The 22,799-nt window shown below is 30.4% G+C and overlaps 5 protein-coding genes across 5 annotated transcripts; 4 read left to right on the top strand and 1 right to left on the bottom strand.

Annotated features, from left to right (window-relative positions):
• Window positions 1-6,446: 6,446 nt before the first annotated feature.
• On the top strand, window positions 6,447-6,758 carry GO595_004280 (uncharacterized protein; the record flags this gene model as incomplete). Its single annotated transcript, XM_067917394.1, has 1 exon — window positions 6,447-6,758. One exon carries the CDS (start codon window positions 6,447-6,449, stop codon window positions 6,756-6,758), a length of 312 nt encoding a protein of 103 aa, XP_067775404.1.
• Window positions 6,759-7,877: 1,119 nt separating this feature from the next.
• GO595_004281 (RuvB-like 1) lies at window positions 7,878-8,177 on the top strand (the record flags this gene model as incomplete). The annotated part of the gene is made up of 1 exon (XM_067917395.1): window positions 7,878-8,177. One exon carries the CDS (start codon window positions 7,878-7,880, stop codon window positions 8,175-8,177), a length of 300 nt encoding a protein of 99 aa, XP_067775405.1.
• A 284-nt stretch (window positions 8,178-8,461) lies between these two features.
• GO595_004282 (RuvB-like 1) lies at window positions 8,462-9,154 on the top strand (the record flags this gene model as incomplete). Its single annotated transcript, XM_067917396.1, has 1 exon — window positions 8,462-9,154. The coding sequence occupies one exon, from the start codon at window positions 8,462-8,464 to the stop codon at window positions 9,152-9,154; it is 693 nt and encodes a 230-aa protein (XP_067775406.1).
• A 3,942-nt stretch (window positions 9,155-13,096) lies between these two features.
• GO595_004283 (Immuno-dominant variable surface antigen-like) lies at window positions 13,097-17,518 on the top strand (the record flags this gene model as incomplete). Its single annotated transcript, XM_067917397.1, has 1 exon — window positions 13,097-17,518. One exon carries the CDS (start codon window positions 13,097-13,099, stop codon window positions 17,516-17,518), a length of 4,422 nt encoding a protein of 1,473 aa, XP_067775407.1.
• Window positions 17,519-17,797: 279 nt separating this feature from the next.
• GO595_004284 (uncharacterized protein) lies at window positions 17,798-21,391 on the bottom strand (the record flags this gene model as incomplete). Its single annotated transcript, XM_067917398.1, has 1 exon — window positions 17,798-21,391. One exon carries the CDS (start codon window positions 21,389-21,391, stop codon window positions 17,798-17,800), a length of 3,594 nt encoding a protein of 1,197 aa, XP_067775408.1.
• Window positions 21,392-22,799: the final 1,408 nt, after the last annotated feature.

The following is a 22,799-nucleotide window of genomic DNA, read 5'->3' on the forward strand; positions in this document are numbered from 1 at the left end:
ATTTGGAAATTGTTCGTCAAAACTTTGTTAATACATTAGAACTTCTTATCAATAACTTTGAAGGTAATTACATCTCTAAACTTGCGATGAATATTTGTATCCAATTAGTATTACCACGCGAAAATAAATTCGAAATTTTAGGTAATGTCTCCAAGCTCAAGTTGCCAATCATCACCACAGTCACGCTTGACTGTTTCTCTGCTCCGACATTAGTTACCGAAATTTCACCGAAAGAACAAACGAAAGATTTCAATATTTCGTATGATAACGTTGATAGTTGTGCAATTTATTCGACGAATTTCGTCAATAATTCCATATATGTCAACAACATTGAAGTTAAAGAGCGATTTTCGATTGTCAAATCTAACAAATTTTTACTTTCGTTTAATCAAAATGCGAAAGAGAAATATCCGATTCGAATTATCCCAATTTCACAATTTGGACATTTTACGCCAATTACAATTACAAAGATCATTAAAATATATCAAGAATTAGTCAGTCAGCTTACGAATAAGGTCGAGTCGCACATTTACCTCATTGCCGGGCTCCTTCATTCCAATCACATTCCGACGTCATTAGCGTTAAATAGTTCGATGTTACAAAAAATATTTCCGACAATTTCACCGGAATCAATTTGTTATTTGATCCAAATATATTTATACTCCATAGAGAATGGCTTTGATTCATATTGTTCTATCCATAATTTTGAGTTAGAAGGATTGCGCGAGTTTGTCTTCGACTTAAATTGGAAATTTGCAAACTCGAGCGAAAGTGTATCGTTCATCAGTAAATTTAAACGTCTTCCATCGAAAATATTCAATTCAATTGAATTCAAAGACTTCTTTCAAAGGTTTAACGATTTTTCACTTTTTATCTCAGAAGAACATTTACAAAATTTCCCATTAAAAATTAAATTCGGGAATAGTAAAAGTACAATTTATAGTCATATAAGTAACTTAACGAATTCATTATTTATTAAAATTAATGCAAAAGTAACTTTTTGTTCCCAAATCCAAACGCAAATTCTTTTAACAGATTTCGGAAGCGTTTTCAGGTTTCGGATTTTTGATGCATTGGGCGTTCACAACTACTTCCAGATTCCGCTTCAGTTGTCGCGTGTTGTGATTCGTTGCGTTTATGGCTGCAAACCAATTTTAGATGACTTCGAAGACATCGACAAAGAATTTGCTGAATCGAATCCAACGAACGAAGAAATGGAAAGTTACATATTACCATACGAACGGCAGCTGAAGGCGATTCGTAATGGCGTCTTCAGAGCGATCGACACGTTTTGCGTGAAAGCGAACGATCCGATGTTTGCGCGCATTTACCAAATGACGCCAATTATCGAAAGTATTCCATATGTCGAAGAGTTGCTCAAAGATGACATTTTGGAAGAACCAATTATTAGAATTAAAGCGACAGAAAGAACAATGTTTTGGAGCAATGACAATGATACGCAGAAATGGAACGAATTAGTAGAAGAAGTGCAAAATGAATTATATTCCAAATAAATATGAATAAAAAGATATAAATTTAATTCTTTAATTGGTAAAAATTATTATAAAAGTAAAACAATTTTCATTGCAATATCGTCTTATGTTTTATTAATATATAATAATTTAAGATGATTTTGTAGAATTAAAGTTTTGTTAAAGAGTTGATATTAATTTTATATCAATTCCACCTCTGATATACAAATTAAAACAAACATACTATTATACATATATATTATAATTTATTATTTAGCTTGCAAATCAAACAAAATATGTGATTCTTGCCTGTATATGTAGATATTGTTATATCATTTCAAAAACAATTGAAATTTAATATACAAAAAAAAAAAAAATACTTTTCAAATATCAAGTAGTGAAAATATAACTTTTATTAAAGAATAATTTTTGTTAAGTTAACTTTTGGAAATGAAAGAATAAAGAAAATATTTAATATCTTTATGTATATTGAATCCATTTTACATATTACTTTTCCCATAAAGTAAATTAATAATTTCTGTATTACTATTTCTAGATGTAATATCAAGAGCTGTATCAAATAATTTACAAATATTATTTCAAAATATCAAGTTATTACAATTAATTTTGTATATAATAGATAAATATCTTTATAAATATCATTAAATTTAATTATTTTTTATTCAAGTAAAAAATAAAATATTTTAAAATTAATAAATTTATTAGATAAAAATATTTTTATAAGTTCATTGGAATTTTTAATTTTTTCGATTTTATTTTCATAAAGATATTTAAAGATATCGTTTCGATGAAATTCAATTGTTGTTTTATATGCATCTTCAAATGTTGAATGATTTTGTTCACATAAATGAATTATTTCTTCATTTCCACCTGCAACTGCATATTTACCTGTGTTTTTAACATTCGCTCCATTCATAAGTAAATATTTAAAACATTTAACTGCAGAAGAATATATTGCATAATCAATTAATGAAATGTTATATTGATTAATAAAAGAACATTTTTCATAAAGTGATGGTTCAATTGTTTGATTAAAATCAAAATTATTTTGTGATGATATTTCTTGAAGTTTTTCGATTTCATCATTTCGAATGATTTTTGGTGTTTCATTTGAATTAACTCCTTCTTTGATTAATTTTTTATGAAGTTCCCAATCATTCTTTGAAAGTTCTTCATAATTTTTACTCTCATATGAACCATATTAACTCAATGATTTGTTTGGAAAATGATGTGCGAAATAAAATATATTTTTATTCTCAACTAATTTTGATGAAATCAAATTCAATTCAATCGTTTTTTCGAGAATAAAAATTGATTCCTTTGAGCCTATAGCAAGAAGAAAATCTGCAAACCTATTAATCAATTCATTATATTCTTTTTCTTTGATTTCAATTTGTTTCATGAAATTAATATATAAATTAAAATCTCTTCCCTGTGAAAGAAAAGCTGAGTATATCAGTCGACTGATAATCAAGTTTGCATAAGACGATATATTATTATTTTTTTATCAAAACAATGGTTGTATTAATAGATCATATAATATTATCTTCCCTTAAATTAAATATAATTTCTTCAATAGATTCTAAATCTTGTGTAAATTTTGTTATATTACAACAAAATAAAATTTGAATACATTTCAATGGTCAAAAACGAATTCAATTATTTCAGTTTATTTTGATCTGATTTTTTGGATTTGTGGGAAAATATTCAATGCATTCAATTTCCTGCCGATCATTTTATTCACAAATAATAACAAACTATGTTTGATTCAAACCCTATCGTTTGTACGAATAAAAGGTAAAAATGGGTATATTTAAATGGTCAAAAACTGTTTTCCCCAGAAAAAAGTTATTTTCATATAGAAGGCTTTGTGTTGTTCATCCTAAGATTTCCAAGAGTTTAAAAATAACAAAAACTATTACATAAATGACAATAACATGAGTATGTCATTAATGCATTTTGAGAATTTTGGTTTCGTTCATATACTCACCAATTTTATAAATAATTTAATTTCAAGATTAACGAAATTTTATATAGTTGCATTAAATAAATTCCATATTACTCTTTTTTTCTACAAGGCTTTCATATTTTCATTCTCTCAACAAACCAATAATTGTTTTTTTATTGAATTTGCAAGTCATTTTCTACATATGTAAAATACGTTATTTAATAACGTACTTTTTCTTATTTTTATGGAAAATGTGAATTCAAGTGATTCTACTGCAAATAATGAAATTCAAATGCTTTCTAATGAAGTTATTTCATTACAAAATAAAAACATTGAAATTGGTATTCAAAGTCAAGAACTTGCACAACAATTAAAAGAAATTTCAAATTATAATTCAACACTTGGGATTGATTTATATCATTTAGATCAAGAACTAATTAATTTAGAAGAAAAACTTGAAGAAAAGCAATCACAAATTAAATCACTTGAAGAAGAAGCAGATCAATTTACAAAGCAAGCAAATAATTGTAAAGAAGCACTTCTTTCGGATAGTGAATTTTCACCTTATTTGAAAAAACTTCGAAATTTCCAAAAAATTCATTCGTCTTCTTCTTCAAGTCTTGAAAAACTGAAACACATTGTTGGGAAACCAAAGTTCTCAATGCTCGATTGCGCCCTTCATATTGTCCAAGAGAAAGTTCAATTTCTTTACAATAGTAATTCAGATCTTCAACAACAAATTTCACTTCTTCTTGATTTACTTCACAACAAAAACATTTCTGACTTCGATCTTGACATAAACATGATGCGTGAGCTTTCAATTCGTAAGTTTGGGTGGCTTGGCACTGATCATGTTTCGCATGCGCGCACACTTCCACATTCTTCATCACATAATATGAATATAAGTAACAAAAGTCAACAAAACACTTTTCAAATTAATTCTAATGAAAATTTAACACATTGCAATTCCACTTTAAATGATAAAATTAAAACGAATAAAAAAATAACTTCAAACGAAAGAAAGAACAGCGATGTTACAGATAAACAAATGAAATCACAACATAATAAAGAAATGAAACGAAATTATTCGAAAACATTTCCAAATGAAAATATACAAAATCGAAAACAAATTTATGAAAAAGAACTTACGAAAGAAAATAATAAACATAACGAAACATCCGAAACTAAACAGCAAAATGTAACACATCGAACTTCTTCAACAAATAATTTCAGTTTACTTTACAAATGCAAAAAGAGTCGCGAAACAGGCGAAAAAAGTTCTTTCGCGAAGAAGTCGCGTTCGTAATGAAGAAGGCGAAGAGTACGAATACGAGTACGGCTACGACGAGCTCTCAGACGGCGAAACAATACGAAGCAGAAGGCGCGTGCCTGTGCAAATGAATGAAATGGAACCAATTTATATAAATGAATTTGAAGATGTAAATGATCGAAATTCGAATGAATTCGTTCGTGTTCACATTGTTGAAAGTAGTAAAGGAATTACATACGAAGACACAGAAAGCGTTGACCCATTAACAGGAAAACGAATTATCACAAGACGCGAAATTGGAACAAATAATGAATATAAATATAAAGAAAAGAAAAAAGGAAACGAAACAGTTCTCATTCGACATAGTAAAGTTATGTTTGATAGTGATAACGAACAAGAATATGAATATGAGTACGAGTACGAAAGTGATAATGAATATATACGTAGCAAACAGGCGATTAATTCATCAGATGAAGAAATCGAATCAATTAACAAAGATAAAAAACTAAAAAATATGAAACAAAGCAATGAAATTAAAAGTGAAAAAGTAAAAAATCAAAATTCGAAAATCAGGAACATCAACGAAAGCGAAAGTGAATACAATGAATCAGAATCAAATGAAACAAAACCAAAGCGAAAAGTTATGAATGCAAATAATGAAATGAGTGATTCTGAAGCAGTAAAATCAAAGTTACATAATGAAAACAGACAAAAATTTTCATCAAAAAATGGAAAACGAATTCATAGCGATGAAGAAATATTAAACGATAAAAATGAAAAAGAAAAATATAACGAAAATATAAATAATAAAAAGAAAATAAATTCAACAAAATTAAATAACAAAACAAAAATTACGAATAGAAATTCATCAGCAAGTGATTCAAGTGAAACAAAACACGAAATCAAATCTGAATCAGATGAAAACAAAATCAGAAAAAATTCAACAAAAAGTATAAATGATCACAAATATGATAAAAATACACAAAAAGAATCAAAAGGAAATAGCAAAACAAAAATTTCAAATAGAAATTCATCAGACAGTGATTCAAGTACAAAACGCGAATCTGAATCAGATGAAAAAAAATTAGAAAAAATTCAACAAAAAGTATAAGTGATCACAAATATGATAAAAGTGTACAAAAAGAATCAAAAGAAAATAATAAATCAAAAATTATTAATCGAAATTCAACAGAAAGTGATTCAAACGAATTAAACCGCGAAATTAAATCACATGAAAAATAAAAACAGAAAAAATCCAAAAGAAAATGACAATAATAAATACAATAGAAATCAAATAAAGTCAACAAAAGAAAATAACAATACAAATGTTTCCAAGCAAATATCTTCAGACAGTAGTACTAATTCCAATGAAATAAATCGCAATTCACATAAAAACAGTAAACAAAATTCAAATCATAACAATAGTAGTAAACAAAACAGTAAAAAATTATCAAATTATGAAACAGTTCATAGCGAAGTATTACAAACAAATGACGATAAAAAATCCAACGAATTAGCAAATAAAAGCAAGCGAAACAATTTAAGCACAAAGCAAATTACTTCGAATGTTTCCACTGAGTATTCGTCTGATTCATCGGACGGCGAAGCATTTGTTCGCAGTAAGAATCAGTCACTTTCGCAGTTAATACCAAAACTTCGCGAAGAAAAAGAGCAAATCAGCAAAGAAGAACTTATAAGTCAACTTTCGCAAGTGCAGAAGCAAACGAATGAGCGCATGAAAATGTACAAAGAGCTCAAACAGCGCAACGAAACACTTCGTAATAATATCCAGCATCCGAATTCGCATGTAACACTTCAAATGTCGAAAGTTTTCCGCACGACAATTTCTGCAGTTCCAAATCCGATTGAAGTCTTCAAACTCAAACAATACAATTACAGTAATTCATCAACGCAAACAGAAGTCACAGGCAGAAACAATTCGTTATCAGCAAACGCTTATTCACGATCAAGAAGCAGAACGCGTTCATGCAGAAGAACTTCGCACGTCAGTCAATGCCATGCACTCAGACATTGTGTCACTCCATAAACAAATTGAAGAAACGCAACATGAAAACGAACGTAAAAGTGAACGAATAACACTTCTTCGTACTGAAATTGGAAATGTTGCGAAAGAGCTTCGGAAAGAAGATTATGCAGAGCGCCGCGAGGAAAGAAGTTACGAACGAATGTGAGAACAAAGTTAAAGAAATGAACGAACGCATTCGCATGAAGCAAATGGAACTCGACAAAGTTCATGCGAAGCGCGACAACGTCAGGCGGCGGCGCGCGAGCATGAACAACAGGAAAAAACGAAACGGAGGTTCAGCTGAGCGGTGCGCGGAACAGATATCGTCCTGAAGTGATGCAGCTCATCGAAGATGTTAAAGTTTGCAGAAGCAAAAACGAAATAACGAACGCGAACGCGATGACAATGAAGAAGTCACTCGACGCCAAACGAAGAAATTACGCAAAAATACAAAAATTCAGAAATATCGACGAAATATAAATCGATGGTTATGGATAAAATGAATTTGGAGCGAAGAGTTCAGAAGTGGAAAAGAACTCGCAGAAGGAAACAGAGAGCGCACTGCAGAGCGCAGAAGTGTTCAGCGCACAAAACGCAAGCAAAAGACAAAACATCGCAAACGAACTGAAAGAAAAAATGAAAACTTCGATCGAAAGAGAAGAAGAAGTGAACGAACTCGAAACATACAGTGATATGTTGGAGACAATGATACGCGAGCACCAACAAAATTGGACTTGAACAATGTAACATGAAATAAATTGTATCAATTAGATTTAATTTGTAAATTTTTAAATCAAAAATAACTTTAAACTTGTGATAACTCAGTTAGACAATTAAACTTAAAGTAATTAAACAGAGAAAAACATTTTTTAAAGAAAAAGAAACAAAAAATTGTATTGAAGATTTAAAATTAATAAAAATTTTTGAGAACTTAATTGTAGAAATCACGAATGAAATCCAGCCATGAGTTCTCATTGTGTTAGCTGTTTATGACACCTGTGTTCACGAAAACAAAAGCTTATCACCAGCCAATTGCCACTTTTTGCTTCAACTAAAGCTAGTCAAAATTAAACGGATTTTTATGGAGACCGTTTACACTCAAGTGAAGCAAACTACGGTTATGACATTCGACCACTTATTATGTCTGGAAGAGTCAAGATTCAAACAGTATCAAGCACAGAACGAGAACAACGTGTTGCAACGCATTCACATCTTCATGGACTTGGACTTGAAGATGGAGTTCCAGTTCCATCTAAGTCAGGTTTTATTGGACAGTGTAATGCACGTGAAGCAGCAGGTATTATTGTCGAATTAATTAAAAAGAAACGAATGGCAGGGCGTGCAGTTTTATTTGTTGGTGCGCCAGCTACAGGTAAAACAGCTATTGCACTGGTATTTCACAAGAACTTGGGGAAGATGTACCATTCGGGAAGTTTATGAAGGAGTCGTTAATGACATTACACCAATTGAAACTGCCAACACCACAGGTGGGTATGGTAAATCAGTTACAGAAGTCAAAGTTACACTTGAAACAGTCAAAAACAAAACGACACTTCGCCTTGATCCATCAATATATGAACAAATGCAAAAGAACAAAATTTCTGTTGGCGATGTCATTTACATTGAAACCAACAGTGGCACAGTGCATCGCGTTGGTCGCTGCGATCGCTATGTATCAGATGCAGATCTCGAAGCTGATAAATTTGTTCCGATACCGAAAGGCGATGTTCACAAGCGTAAAGAAGTTGTCCAAAAACGTCACTTTGCATGACTTAGACTTAGCGAATGCGCGCCCTCAAAGCGGCGGCAATGACTTCAGTTCAGTTATGTCGCAAATTGTTCGCACGAAGAAGACCGAAATTACCGAAAAGTTACGAAGCGAAGTGAACAAAGTTGTCAACAAGTTCATTGATCAGGGCGTTGCAGAGCTTGTTCCAGGCGTTCTATTCATTGATGAAGTGCACACACTTGACGTCGAATGTTTCTCATTTCTGAATCGCGCGTTAGAGTCTTCGCTTGCGCCGATTGTAATCTTTGCGACTAACAGAGGTAAATCGAAAATCGTCGGCACAGACATTGAGTCGCCGCACGGAATACCGCTCGACTTACTCGACCGCCTTTTGATCATTCGGACGCTTGGATACAACGAAGACGAAATGCGGCAAATTATCCAAGTTCGCGCAAACACAGAAAAGATTAATGTCACTGAAGAAGCGCTTGGGAAGCTTGTCGAGTTATCTGTCGACAAGTCGCTGCGTTATGCGCTGCAATTACTTACGCCGTGTAACATATTGGCGGATGCGGACCAACGCGACACAGTCGAAGTCGAAGACGTTGAAGAAGCGTCGATACTATTTATCGATGCACAACGAAGTATTGATATAATTAATGAGAACGAAGACGATTATCTTGAATAAAGAATTTTTTATAATAAATTACAGCACTTTGACGACAAATTATTCGATTTCTCTCTTTTGTCGTTGATGTCATTTATCATTTCGTCGTTCATATTAATTCCAATGATAATATGTTCTGAACCAGACGAAATATAACATACGTTTTTGTCTTTCGTAAGTTGACATGCATGAAATTCATTATAATTATTATCATCTTCTTGAAGTAATTTATAATCTTCCCCATTTCCACTAGAAAATAATTCCCCTTTGTTAGTTAATACATAATTCATATAACGTCCACCACAAATTTGAACAATTTTATTATGTGTAAATTGTTTCAATTTAATAAAATTCGATGTTTTTTCTATTTCGCCAAGTCCTCCCATTCCATCATCATTATAACCTGTGACCCAAATAAAATTATTTTCATCAACTAGAAATGTATTATATGTCGATGCAAATACACGTGAAATTTTAACATCTTCTGTTAAGTTGACTTTAGTTGAAGTGAACTATAAAAATCATCGCCTTGTCCACATGCATTACCTTCGCCCCACGTATAAACTTCTCCTTCATTAGTAAGTGAGACAAAATGACTCATTCCAACTCCACAATCTATAAATTTAATAGTAGGACATGCAAATTGAATATTTTGATCTCCATCAATACAATAATAAATACCTAAACCTTCTGGAATTGCTATTAATGAATTCCATCCTCCTGAAACAAACGTAATTTTTTGATTTATAGGAAGTTTTGTAGGTTCTGTTGAATATGTTTCACCCATAACATATAATGAACCATCTAAAGTTATAATGGCTGAATAATTTGAACCACAAACAAAATATTTTGCTTCAAATCCTTCAAGTCCTTTAAGTTCTGTTAATTCTTTCAAATCTTTACCACTTGATTCACATAATTCGCCACATTCATTACTACCACAACCATACCAAATTTTAGATTTCGTGTAAAAAAGGTTATGACACATCTCACTTGAAAACATAATTATATCTTTTGGTGCATTTTGGAATTTCAGCTAGCATTTCTGAACCAGGTCGACATAAACGATAATTATCTGTATTTCCAGCGCTTAAAATTGTGCACATGAAAAATATTTGTACGTTTATTCGAAACAGGGTGCCCCATGTCACTTCACTTTTCATCAATCATTTGAAGTTTCTCAAAGTTTGAAATTGCTTTGACAATAATTGAATTTTTTTTCAGTTCCCTTAAAGTGCATTTCCTATTTCTTTAACAGAATTTGTTGGCATTGAATTTACTTCATATTACAGTAAAACTAAATGGAATAATGTTCAATGGTTTATTATGAAAGTATGATTATCGTTTCTTTGAAATTTTAAAAGCATCCTGTATTTTTATGTGGATTTTGATCGGTATTCTTAACCTCCGTCAATTTTTGTATAATCAATATAAACGGTCGATGACTCAAAAACGGTTATATGGTTTATTTTTTTCAAATGGAATTATCCAATAAAAAACAATATGAAGAGAATCAAAATATTTATCAATCGGTAGAACATATAATATCAAAATTAAATTATGAAAATATTGAAAACTTAGTTATTTCAACTCTTGAATTTTTTTGATGAAAACTTTCCTAATTCTTTTCATCTTCTGATTTATCAAATAATATTTTCACACTGTTTTCTACCTAAGCGAGATCCATGCTTGTATATAAATTATTTAAAAAATCTTGAAACAAAAGAAGAGGAATTATTAAAAAGTAAATATCAAATTATCAAAGGATTCAAAGAATTTCTTCTTATAGAAAACTCTTATTCACAAGAATCATACTACATTTTAGAAAAAATGATTGAAGATAAATTAATTGATTCAAACTTTCCAAAAAATACATTATATTTTGCTCACTTTATGACAAAAGATGAAATTTATCATTACACAAATTTAGATATTGCTTCACAGTTTTTTCAAAATTATGAAGAACTTACAAAGAATGATTTTTAAACTTCATAAGAAATATGTTAAAGAAGGAGTCAATCCGAATGAAATTGCAAAAATCATTCGAAATGATGAAATAGAAAAAACTTCAAGAAATATCATCACAATCAAATTTTTGATTTTAATCAAATAATTGAACCATCACTTTATGAAAGATGTGATTTTATTAATCAAAGAAATGTTTCATTAATTGATTATGCAGCATTTTTTTCTTCTATAAAATGTTTTAAATATTTACTTGTGAATGGTGCAAAAGTAGAAAACACAGGTAAATATGCAGTTGCAGGTGGAAATGAAGAAATTATTCATTTATGTGAACAAAATCATTCGTCATTTGAAGATGCATATGAAACTGCAATTGAATTCCGTAGAAATGATGTCTTTGAATATCTTTATGAAAATAAAATTATTAAAATTGATGATATCGAAGAATTGGGAAAGAAAGCAATTTGTTTTTGCAATTTTGAGATACTATCGCTTTTAGAATACAAAGGGATGAAAATAACTGAAAATATCATTAAAGAAGCAGCATCATATGGAAATATTTTTCTTGTTAATTTTTTTTTGAAGAAAAATCAAATACCAAAAGATATTTTGCTTTCTGTAATAACATTTAATTATGTAGAACTTGTTGAATTTTTAATAAAAAAAAAAAGGAATTGATATTAATGCTAAAGATATTTATTTGTTTTATTTAATATTTATTTAAAAAATTTTATATTTCAAAATCATAATTGAAAATTGTTTAAATTATTTAATACAGCACTTATATGGGCATCTTCGAATGGTCATACAGAAACAGTTAAATTACTTCTTGAACATGAAGGTATTGATATTAATGCTAAAGATAAAATTTATTTTAATAATTTGATATTTCAAAATAATATTTGGAAATTATTTAAATTATTTAAAACAGCACTCATGTATGCAACTAAATATAATTATATAGAAATAGTGAAATTACTTCTTGAACAAAAAGGATTTGATATTAATGATAAAACTATTTATTTGTTTTATTTTGTGTTTGTTTTAATTATTTGATATTTCAAAATAATTTTTGGGAATTATTTACGTTATTTTATACAGCACTTATTTTAGCGTCTTCAAATGGTCATATAGAAATAGTTCAATTACTTCTTAAACAAGAAGGTATTGATATTAATGCTAAAGATATTTATTTATTTTATTTAGAATTTATTTTAATGATTTTATATTTTAAAATAATATTTTGAAATTATCTCAAATATTTTGGACAGCACTTATATTATCATCTAAAAGTGGTCACACAGGAATAGTTAAATTACTTTGTGGTCAAAAAAAATTTACTTCGGGGAAAAAATTTAACTAAGAACAGATATATGTAGGACTTTTTGAATGAGCAGTGATCGTCACTCACTCAATTTTGGAATTATGTCCTGCTTTAATTAGTTTTTTATAAAGTTGCCAATTATTCTTTGAAAGTTCTTCATGATTTGGTAAGGCTCTTACAAAATCAAATTTCTTTGAATGAATTGCTAATTTATATTTAAACATATAATGTACAAAATGCTCACTCTGGTAGTTTTTTTTGCAATGCTTGGTTCAAGAATTTTATGTTTCCAATCATAGCTTCAAGAGAATAAGATATACAACATGTATGTGAATTAAAGAAATCGCCCAAATACATCAAATAGATGATTTGATTTGATTACTCTTATCAAATGATCTTATTTTCTTCATAATGTTCAAAATAAATTCATCTCAAAAATTTTCTCGAAGTCAAATCAACTGAAAAATTGGGTTTCTGGATGAAGGCGGTTATTTGAATAAATATAAATCGCTCACCAATTTTCAATGGATTTAAAGTCGTTACAACGAGATTTGAATGTCACCAGGTTTTTGAAATGCCATCATTAACGATATACATTCAAAAACCTGGTAAATTAACAATTTTGTATTGTAATTGCGTTCAAATTCGAACATTTTTGATAAGGGGTCAAAAATATGAAGTCAGTTCCAAGAAGATACAGAATTATGATTGCATTCTTTTCGTTACTTGCTATCTTTTTTGTGCATAGCCAATGCTACACTAAATCGGCTTTTGGTTATCCAGGCACAGACACTGTTCAAGCACAAGAATTTGATAGTTATGAAATTCTTGAAGAAGTTACAAAGCCCGCAAATGTAAAACCATTTTCATTACTCCGTAATTTATATCCTGATAAATATCCAAAAATTTTAGACCATCAATATGGTTATCCAGGTCATTATCCATCAGAACAAGAACGCTGTCAGCAAGAAGCAACAGCAATGAAAGAAGACTTCTGTAGGAATTCACCAGATCTTACACAAGATGATCTTTATGCCCATCCTGTTGGAATTCAAAATTTAATCGGAGATAAAGACGCAATTGACAAAGCACCACGTTACAAAGTTCGTTACATTTTCAATCCAAGATATGCTAGTCAACATACTACAGCTTTATATGTACCACCAGGCGAGTTAATTACAATTGAACTTCCAGAAGGCCATGCAAACGCAGTCAAACTTTCAGTTAACACACATGCAGAAGATGTAAAAGTTTCAGCATCACAAGTAATTGACCGTTATCCTTCTTTAAGGTGTACTACAGATCTCAAACCTACTACAGGCCGTATAACAAAATTTGGTTGGCCACTTGGAGGAAATCTTATATTTACCTTTAATATTGACAAATTTCAAAATAATTTTGAAATGAATATTTCAGGTGTAGTTTTAGCTCCACATTTTGTTTATGGCGTTACATCAGATGAAGAGTGGGAAGAACAAATAAGACAATATCCAGGTGCTTATGCATTTTTAGATACAGGTGCAATTCATGTTCAACTTTCGTCATCATTAGTACGTAACACAGTACAATTAAATGATGCCATGGCCTTCTTACGTGGCATGAGTGTAATCACATATAGCGCAGGAGAAATTGCAAATAATGATCGCCGAAGTGATGGAAGAGTTAAGAATCCAAACTATTGGTACGTGGATTCATATGTTAGTTTAGGCGAAGCATATGCAACAATTGGAGGAAATAATATTCATGCACCAAATCATTGGGCAAGTTCAATAGTAAGCCATCAATCACAACGAAAAGGATGTTGGGGAATGATTCATGAATATGGTCATCATTTTCAAGACTGGGGATTCGATAAATCTGATGAAGTAACAAACAATATTTATGCAATAATTATATATTCACTTTATACACCAATTAGTTCTACACGTAAACCTAAAGGCGATGGTACAATGACTGCAACAACATCTGATTCATGGTCATTTGTAACACATCAAAATGGCATTCTTACTTATAGTGAGAAGGGTGATAAACTACTTTTAACATTATTTGCAAACTTGATGTATGCATTTGGTCAAGAGAAAACATTAGAAATCATTCATGCTTCCAGATATAATACTTATTACACATACAAAGACAACGATCCATCTTCATATACAAGACCTGCAAGATATTTCTTTACTGCATGTAAAGTACTTCAAAGAAATTTAATTCCTTATTTCACATCTTATGCAGATAAGATACCAAGAGCAAAAATTGAGGATACAAGTATATATAAGCCAGAAGCAATTGAAGAACTTAAAAAACAAAATTACAAAGAATTTCATCCAGTTGCACTTGTGTACCAATGTGGTTACCTAATTGATGGTGTCGAAACAGAAACAGCAAGACCATATCAAGTACCAGCCGGCCATACAACTCGATTATACTTTATTCGCGATATGTTAACAAGAGCTAAATATGGAATGCACGACTTTGAATTTGTTAAATATTATGGAGGTGAAAATGCTACATTTACAGAAGTTGAAGAAGGCACTTATGATTATACACCAAAAGATAAATTACTTAATAAGTTTTATGTAGTATATCGTGATAAAGAGAATAAAGAAGAAACAATTTGTGTTGTCAAAATACAACCAGTAGTACAATATGGTGAAACACTCGAATATCATAAAGTTTCATTTACAGCTAATGATTTATCAAAGACATTCAGTACTATCCAAGGCAAAGAACCTTCATCAACTTATGCAACAGAGGGAATTGTAATTAATAACATAAAAGAAACTTCTAAACTCCCATGGTTATGCATTAACAAAGGTAAGTTTGTTCCACCTCAGAGTGGTACATATGTATTTTATATGAAACATGATGAAGAAGCAGCATTTTACATTAGTGAAAATGAACTTAGCGGTAATCCAACTGATGATGAACAATATAAAGTATTAAGCTTGAATCAGTGGCATACTAATTATGATAAGAATTGTCCCTCTAGTGATGTACCACTTGAGAAAGGTAAAGAATATTATTATCAATTTGTAATGCAAAACCAAAACGGTGATGGAGGAGGAAGTGTTGGATATCGTATTAAAGATTCCACTGGTAAATTCCTTACTGATAATGTTAATGAAATATCAAAAGATATGTTAATACTTAATGGTTATTCATCGAAAGATATTATTGATTTTGTTCCAAATATTCCAACATTTAAATGGAACTTTGGTTACAAAGGTACTAATGGTGTAGTCCCATTGCCAGATAATTTCACATTTTCTAAATATCCGAAATTATTAAATGGAGAAAACATTAATAAATCAGTAAATGGAGGAAAATGCGATCAGTGTCGTACACGTGCAGTTACAGAAATTCCATTCCCACAAGAATTCGAAATTGATTTTAATGGAACAATATCATTTAATGAAATCGTATTAGGTACAAACCAAGGAAATTTCAAAATGAATTCAACAATCGAATTACGTTGTGATAATTCTCAAATATATTTTGGACATTATTACTCAATGGATGATCAAATTAAATTCGATCAATCATATACATGTTCGAAACTTCAATGGATTACATATAATAATACCGAAAAATGGCTGAATGGTAATGCAGGTGGTACATCAATACGTAAGATAGAATTTAAACAAAGTGCACTTTGTGATCATATTATACCAATTACACACTCTAAAATAAATATCAAAGATTTATATGTACAGCGTGCTGGTATATATTATAATGGTAAAGGTTACATCGCTAAAGACAAAGGAGAAATATCATTCAAATTTACTAAAACAAGTAACATTGGAATCATCGGCGATCTTTATGAATTTGGTGGAAATGCTAAAGTATATTTAGATGATCAAGAAATAGGTAAATTCGATACAAGCAAATTATCGGAAGCGCAAAAGCAATCAAGAGTTAACGGTAAGTACACGCGTTTGTACATGACTGTGCTATTTGTCAAAAATCGCATCGATAAAGAGAAAGAACACGTGTTAAAGATCACAGACTTCAAAGGAGAAGTTGGAATCGCTGGTTTCATCGCTGACGACGAAGTAGAGTTACTTGGCGAAGGTACTGTTGTCCCACCTGAGCCTGAACCTGAAACAACTGAAACAACAACAGAAACATCTGAAAAAGAAAGCGAAACAACACAAACAGAAACTACTTCCGAGGAAGCTGCAACATCTTCAGATGTTTCAAGTGAGGAAACACAAACTACATCTCAAGAAGAAACAGATGTGACTTCTGAATCGACACATGAGGAATCATCTCAAACAACAACTGAATCTGAAGAAGAAACTTCTACTACATCAGATATTACTACTTCTGAAGAAACAACGATTACTTCCGAAGTAGAAACAAGTACATCTTCTGAAGTTTCAAGTGAAGAGACACAAACTACATCTGAAGAAATGACAGTTGTAACTTCATCAGATATTTCTTCTGAAGTTTCAAGTGAAGAGACACAAACTACATCTGAAGAAATGACAGTTGTAACTTCATCAGATATTTCTTCTGAAGTTTCAAGTGAAGAGACACAAACTACATCTGAAGAAATGACAGTTGTAACTTCATCAGATATTTCTTCTGAAGTTTCAAGTGAAGAGACACAAATTACCACTGAAGAAGCGACAGGCACTTCTTCTGAAGAAGCTAAGATTACATCAGATATTTCTTCAGATATTACATCAGACACATCTTCTGAAGTTTCAAGCGAAGAGACACAGATTACATCTGAAGAGGTGACAATTATAACTTCAACAGAAATTTCTTCTGAAGAAACGAAGATTACATCTGAAGAAGCGGCAGATACTTCATCTGAAGCAAAGATTACATCAGATGTTTCACACACAGATACTGCTGTAGCTTCAGACACTACGTCCGAAGTCGACACTCCGTCTGAAGACACAACGCACGACTTTGACAATTCGAACAGCGACTCAAATGGCGAAAATTCCAATTCGTTGGGCAGCGGCGCAATTGCCGGCATTGCAATTGGCGTTGTTGCTGGTGTGGCAGCAATTGTTGTTGTGTCTATTATAGTAGTGAAAAAGAAAATGAGCAAAGCATCGATGACCTCAATTCCAGATGTTTAAATAAATAATAAAATATTTTTGTATATTAGTTGTCAACCGATAATACAAGTGAGAGCTCACATAAAAGTGACGAAATCGTGCTATGGCTGCACGGAAATTATGCACTTATAGGACACTATTTGGGTTTGCACGCTTCGCCGCAAATTGAATCGAGCATTGACAAGAGTCATCAAAATTGATAATCGTCTGTTCGTGGGAACAAAGATTTCGCTTCGCAAAAGGTCTCATGTCTGAATTGCGCCACTTCAAATCGAATTATTTGAATATGCATTTTATTTATCAGTTTGCGAATATCGTTGCCGCCTCTGGGTGCATCTCTAACATAAGTTTATAGTTGACTGAGTTCTTTCCTGTCACGTCTACGCTCACTTCGCTTGCGCCGATTGCGTTCACCGACGTCAGGTCGAGCTCTATCTTCTTCACGCGCGTGTCGGTCCTAATCCTTACGTAGCACTGCTCGAGCTCGGCGACTTTGTGCTTCTCTGTTGCCATGTGGAGGCACACGATTGCCCTCAGGTACGCTCTTTCTAACTCCGGCGTCGACTTCGTGCTGTCCATAGTGTTCTGCTCCATGCTCAGTACCTCCGGAACAATGTTTTGTAATTCGTCAATGTCATCGCATTGTTGTGCGTAATCAGCTAATAATATATAACCACGTAATTGTATATCATTACTATTATCTCTTAATGCAGTTGAAATTGTATTTAATAACAAATGTTTATCGATGTTATCATTTAAGTATTTGAAGTATAACATCACTGAATCAATTGCATTTGTACGTAATTCTAATCCAATGTCTTTAGTAATTTCCGTGTTACCATAGTATGTCCTTAATGAATGTTCTTCTAATGTCTCAACACAACTACATGCTTTATCAAAGAAAGTAATCATTTGTTGACATATGTTTGGATTATTTAAACATATCTTTAATGAGCCAATGATATATTGCGTTAATATTGGTTTAGTTCGATCAATTAATGGTATAATTTTGTTGATTATATCAAGTTGGATTTCGGATTCAGCATTTTCTAAATATAATTGTATCGAACTTAATGCAACTGGTCCTGAAAGTTCATTATTTGCTGATATATTTAATAAGTCATTAATTAAGTTATAATCATGTCGTATTAATATTGATAATATTTGTGATATTGTTGACGCTGTTTCTTTGTTATAATCTGCAACACTACATAAATAATCAAAGATTTCTTTGATTTGTTCATCAGTAATATTCGATGTAATTCGATTAGAAAATGTTAATAATGATAATATCCATGAAGCTGTCTTCGTGTTATCTTCTTTAGCTGTTTGAAGTAAGCGCTCAAGTATAGTTTCAGTAGAACCAATTGACATTAAACCTATGCAAACTGATGAAGATGTAAATAATGAACGATCTGAACTTATAGCTAATTCGAACATTTTGTCTACTAATGCTGTATGAGAACTAACATTAATATGTGTCGAAAGTTCTCCAATACATAATATGATTAAAGGTGAAATTGTTTGTGGATTTAATATTAAGTTTTCGAATTGTATTAATAAGTTATTACTAAATTCTTCATTACCTGTATTACCTATTATACGTGAAATGTTTTTATTTAGTTGTGGATTATTAAGTCGTTTACCTTCTTCTAAAAATGAATGAATGAATTCATGTGTTTCTTCTTCACTACAATTCGAAATGATTTTTAATATTATATTTATATATTCATCATTAAATTGTCGTGTAAGTAAAAGCCTTTGTAAATCTCTTAATATTAATTGATTTCCAGGTATTATTGACATAATAATTAATGATAAAAGTTGACATTCACTATCTCCATTAGTAATAATTTCAATTAAACTTGAAATAAATTGTTCATTAATTTGTTCATTAAAATTACCTAATTCTGATTCTAATAAAAGTTTTATAGCCCATAATGATCGATATACTATTGTAGTATCTTTACTCGTTAAATGATTATAAAACTCATTAAATAATCTTTGTAAATATTGTGATAACATGTCTCGAGATTCGGATACTATAATAAGTGATATTGATGATGATATAACTTTATATGCTGCTTCATTATCTATTTTATTAATAATTTCTTCAAGTGATTTCTTTGCTAAATCTGTGTTTGGAAATGATACTATAAATACACATAATGATAATATTGAACTTGTCATCTTTTCGCCTGGTTCAGATACCATTTGTATTTCTTTTTGTACTAATTCTTCTATTATCGGTTGAAGATTATTACGTGAATAATCAAATAAACGTGAAATAATACCTAACGTTGGTGTTATAACTTTAGTTTCATTAATTAATTTGTTTAATATATTACCAATTGGTTCAATAATTTCATTATCATTTTGTATTATTTCTAATATTACACTTATGAAATTTAATATAGAAATAGTAAATGATTCTTGCATGATTTGGAATATTGAATTTAATGCTGTGACTGCTAAAGAAGTTGGAATTGGTTCAATGATTTTAATAATTGTTGAAAGTACATTAAGAATTGTTTCTATGATTTGTTCTTTCTCTGGTTTCATTTGTGCAACAACAGTACTAATCCAATATTCGAAGTTATCTTGTCCTAAGTTTTCTTTATATTGGAAAGTTAAAGTCTTTAAGAACTCTATTGCATCTTTTTGTACACCTGTGTCACCATCACGTAAAAGTATATCAATAATTGAAAAGTTATTAACATCGTCATCTTGATATATTAATGTGTTATAAAAATCATCTGGGAATTGATGCATTAAAATATTACAAAAGTTAATTGCACTCTTACGTATCTTCCATGAATCATCGCCTGTAAGATTTGCATCATTATCATCTGGGTCATCAAGTTCTTCAACTAATTCATCTTCAATTCCCATTTCTTCGCCTTCTTGTTCATCATTACCATAATCTGTGTTTGCTCCATATGCCATAAATTGAAATGCTGTTCCAAGTAAATCATTTAAGTCTTCTTTAGCAATGTTTGGAAATGTATTTGTTAATGAGCCAATCGATTCAATTAATGATGAGATAATTTGAGAATATTCACTACTTGAAAAATCTTCGTTAGTTTGCGACTCTTGATAATAATAATCACCGACTTCTTGAATAACTGGAATGAATGTGGTTATAAGTTGATGGACATGTTCCTGATATAGAATTGGTCGATATGTAACCATTGCTGAAAGTAAGGTAACTTTGTTAGCTTTTTGATCAAGGTCAAATATTATTTCAAGAAGTTCATTAAGTTGTTGCGGTGAACTATAAACTGTCCATGTTTTGGCTAATGATGCAGTATATGATAAAACATCTGAATTTTCTGTCTCAATTTTAAGCTTAATTAAATTAAAAACTTTGACAATTTCATCATCACTTAGTAATGATCCAAGAACTTCGACTAACACTGATAAAACATCCATGGATAAAAATAATAAATCACCATCAGAAAGTTGCTTGATATTGATTTCGAGCTTGGGGAATAAGGATTCAATGATCTTTTGTTGTCGTTCTGTTGTAAAAGTGATGGAATTATTTAAAATTACACGAATAACTGAGTTAACTTGTGGAATAACTTTGGCCTCACTTGACGATATTTCTTCAAATATGTAATCAAACATAGGACCAAGATGGCTAATAGGTAATTTTTCCGCAAAAAAAGTTATAACTCGAAATGTTGGTGTAACAATGTCTGAAAGTTCATCGTTGATACGTCCAACAATAGTTGTAAGAACTAAATCAAGATTATCTATTGGAATAGCGGTTTCAGCATTATTACCTTTTTCCATATACTTAATAAGGTCATTGAGCGCAATGACAGCGTAATCATCATCTGGGTTGTTAAGGTTGCTCCAGAACTTAGGGAAGTTAAATTCTTCGGACATCTTTAATCTCTGACTTGGTCGGGTGGCGGTTTTTTGTCAGAACTGCAAAGTGAATTCTCTCACACGAAAAATATATTTAAAATATATATTAGTGTTTATTCAAACATTAAATCTGCGAAATGATCTGGAATAGAAAATTTAGGAGGTTTAAACATAATATTATCTGATATATTATTATTTAATTCAATATTTTTAGCTTTAGCAAATGATTCGATCTTTTCATAATTAATTTCTTCTCGAAAGTTTTCATCTGGTCGAATTAAACAATAAAGAAAATAAATAAATGTCGCTGGAACTAATGGGACAAGTTCTTCCGCTTTGTTGAAATCATTTAATATCGTCTCATGTGCTAAAACTGTTAATAATACTTGTTGAAAACGTGGAAATTCTTCTTGAATTTGTTGTGAAAGTATTGATATCAAAGAATTCGCTTTTAAGATTTCACTAAATGTATTAAATCGATTTTCTGTAAGAATTAAATTAGATAATAAACAATCAAAATTACAAATAATACATTCCCAAAGAAATTGGAGTGATGGAAATTTATATTCATTCTTAATCTTTTTAATACTTAAAATTATTCGTTGAAATTCTTGTGTTTTTGGTTGGATTTTAAACATTTCAAGAAAAAAGTTCTTTTATTTTATTAACAATATAATTACTATAAATTTCAATCGATTCTTGACAAAGATTTTCAATTCGTTTTAATATATTATTATCTATTTTATTATATAATCGTTGATAAAATGTAATAATAGAAATACAAAAATATAAACTGTTTTCTTCTGTTTGATTACTATAACAAATATCTTGAAGAATCGTAAATATTTTATTAATTTCGTATTCACCTCGTTGAAAAATACCTTTTTTAAGAATTTCTTCTCCTAAAAGATAACCTGGTCGTCCAATAGATGATGTCGTGATATCATAAAAATGTTGAAAAAGAATTTCTTCAATTTCTGGATCTTCTGATGTTTGTGATAATATAGAAATAACTTCTTGTTTAATATTCTCTTCATAATTATTCTCTTCTTGATTCCCTTCTTCAATAGGTTTCTCAATAAGTTCTAAAAGATGATTTTCTTCTTCTTCTTTTTCTTCTTGATTTTCTTTAATTTCTTGTGATTTTGTGATTGAAAAAGTTGTTAATTCTTTCGGTACTTCTTCCGTCTTAAAATAAATACCAAGAGAAAAACGAAAAATTGGTTTCCGTTTCATTTTCGCTAAAAATTTCGTCTGTTTCAATTTCCATCTTAGAAATATGATAATATTTATCAAGATTAATACGAAATGACCCAAATTGTCGTCGATCTCCTTCTTGTAAAACTCGGTACATTTTAAATTGAAGTGTTTTATTTTCCATTTTATCTTCATGTTTTTGAATTTTAATATTTATTGGTAATCGAAT

This window comes from Histomonas meleagridis (assembly GCF_020186115.1).
Source record: "Histomonas meleagridis strain 2922-C6/04-10x chromosome Unknown contig_26, whole genome shotgun sequence".
Taxonomy (NCBI): Eukaryota; Parabasalia; order Tritrichomonadida; family Dientamoebidae; genus Histomonas; species Histomonas meleagridis.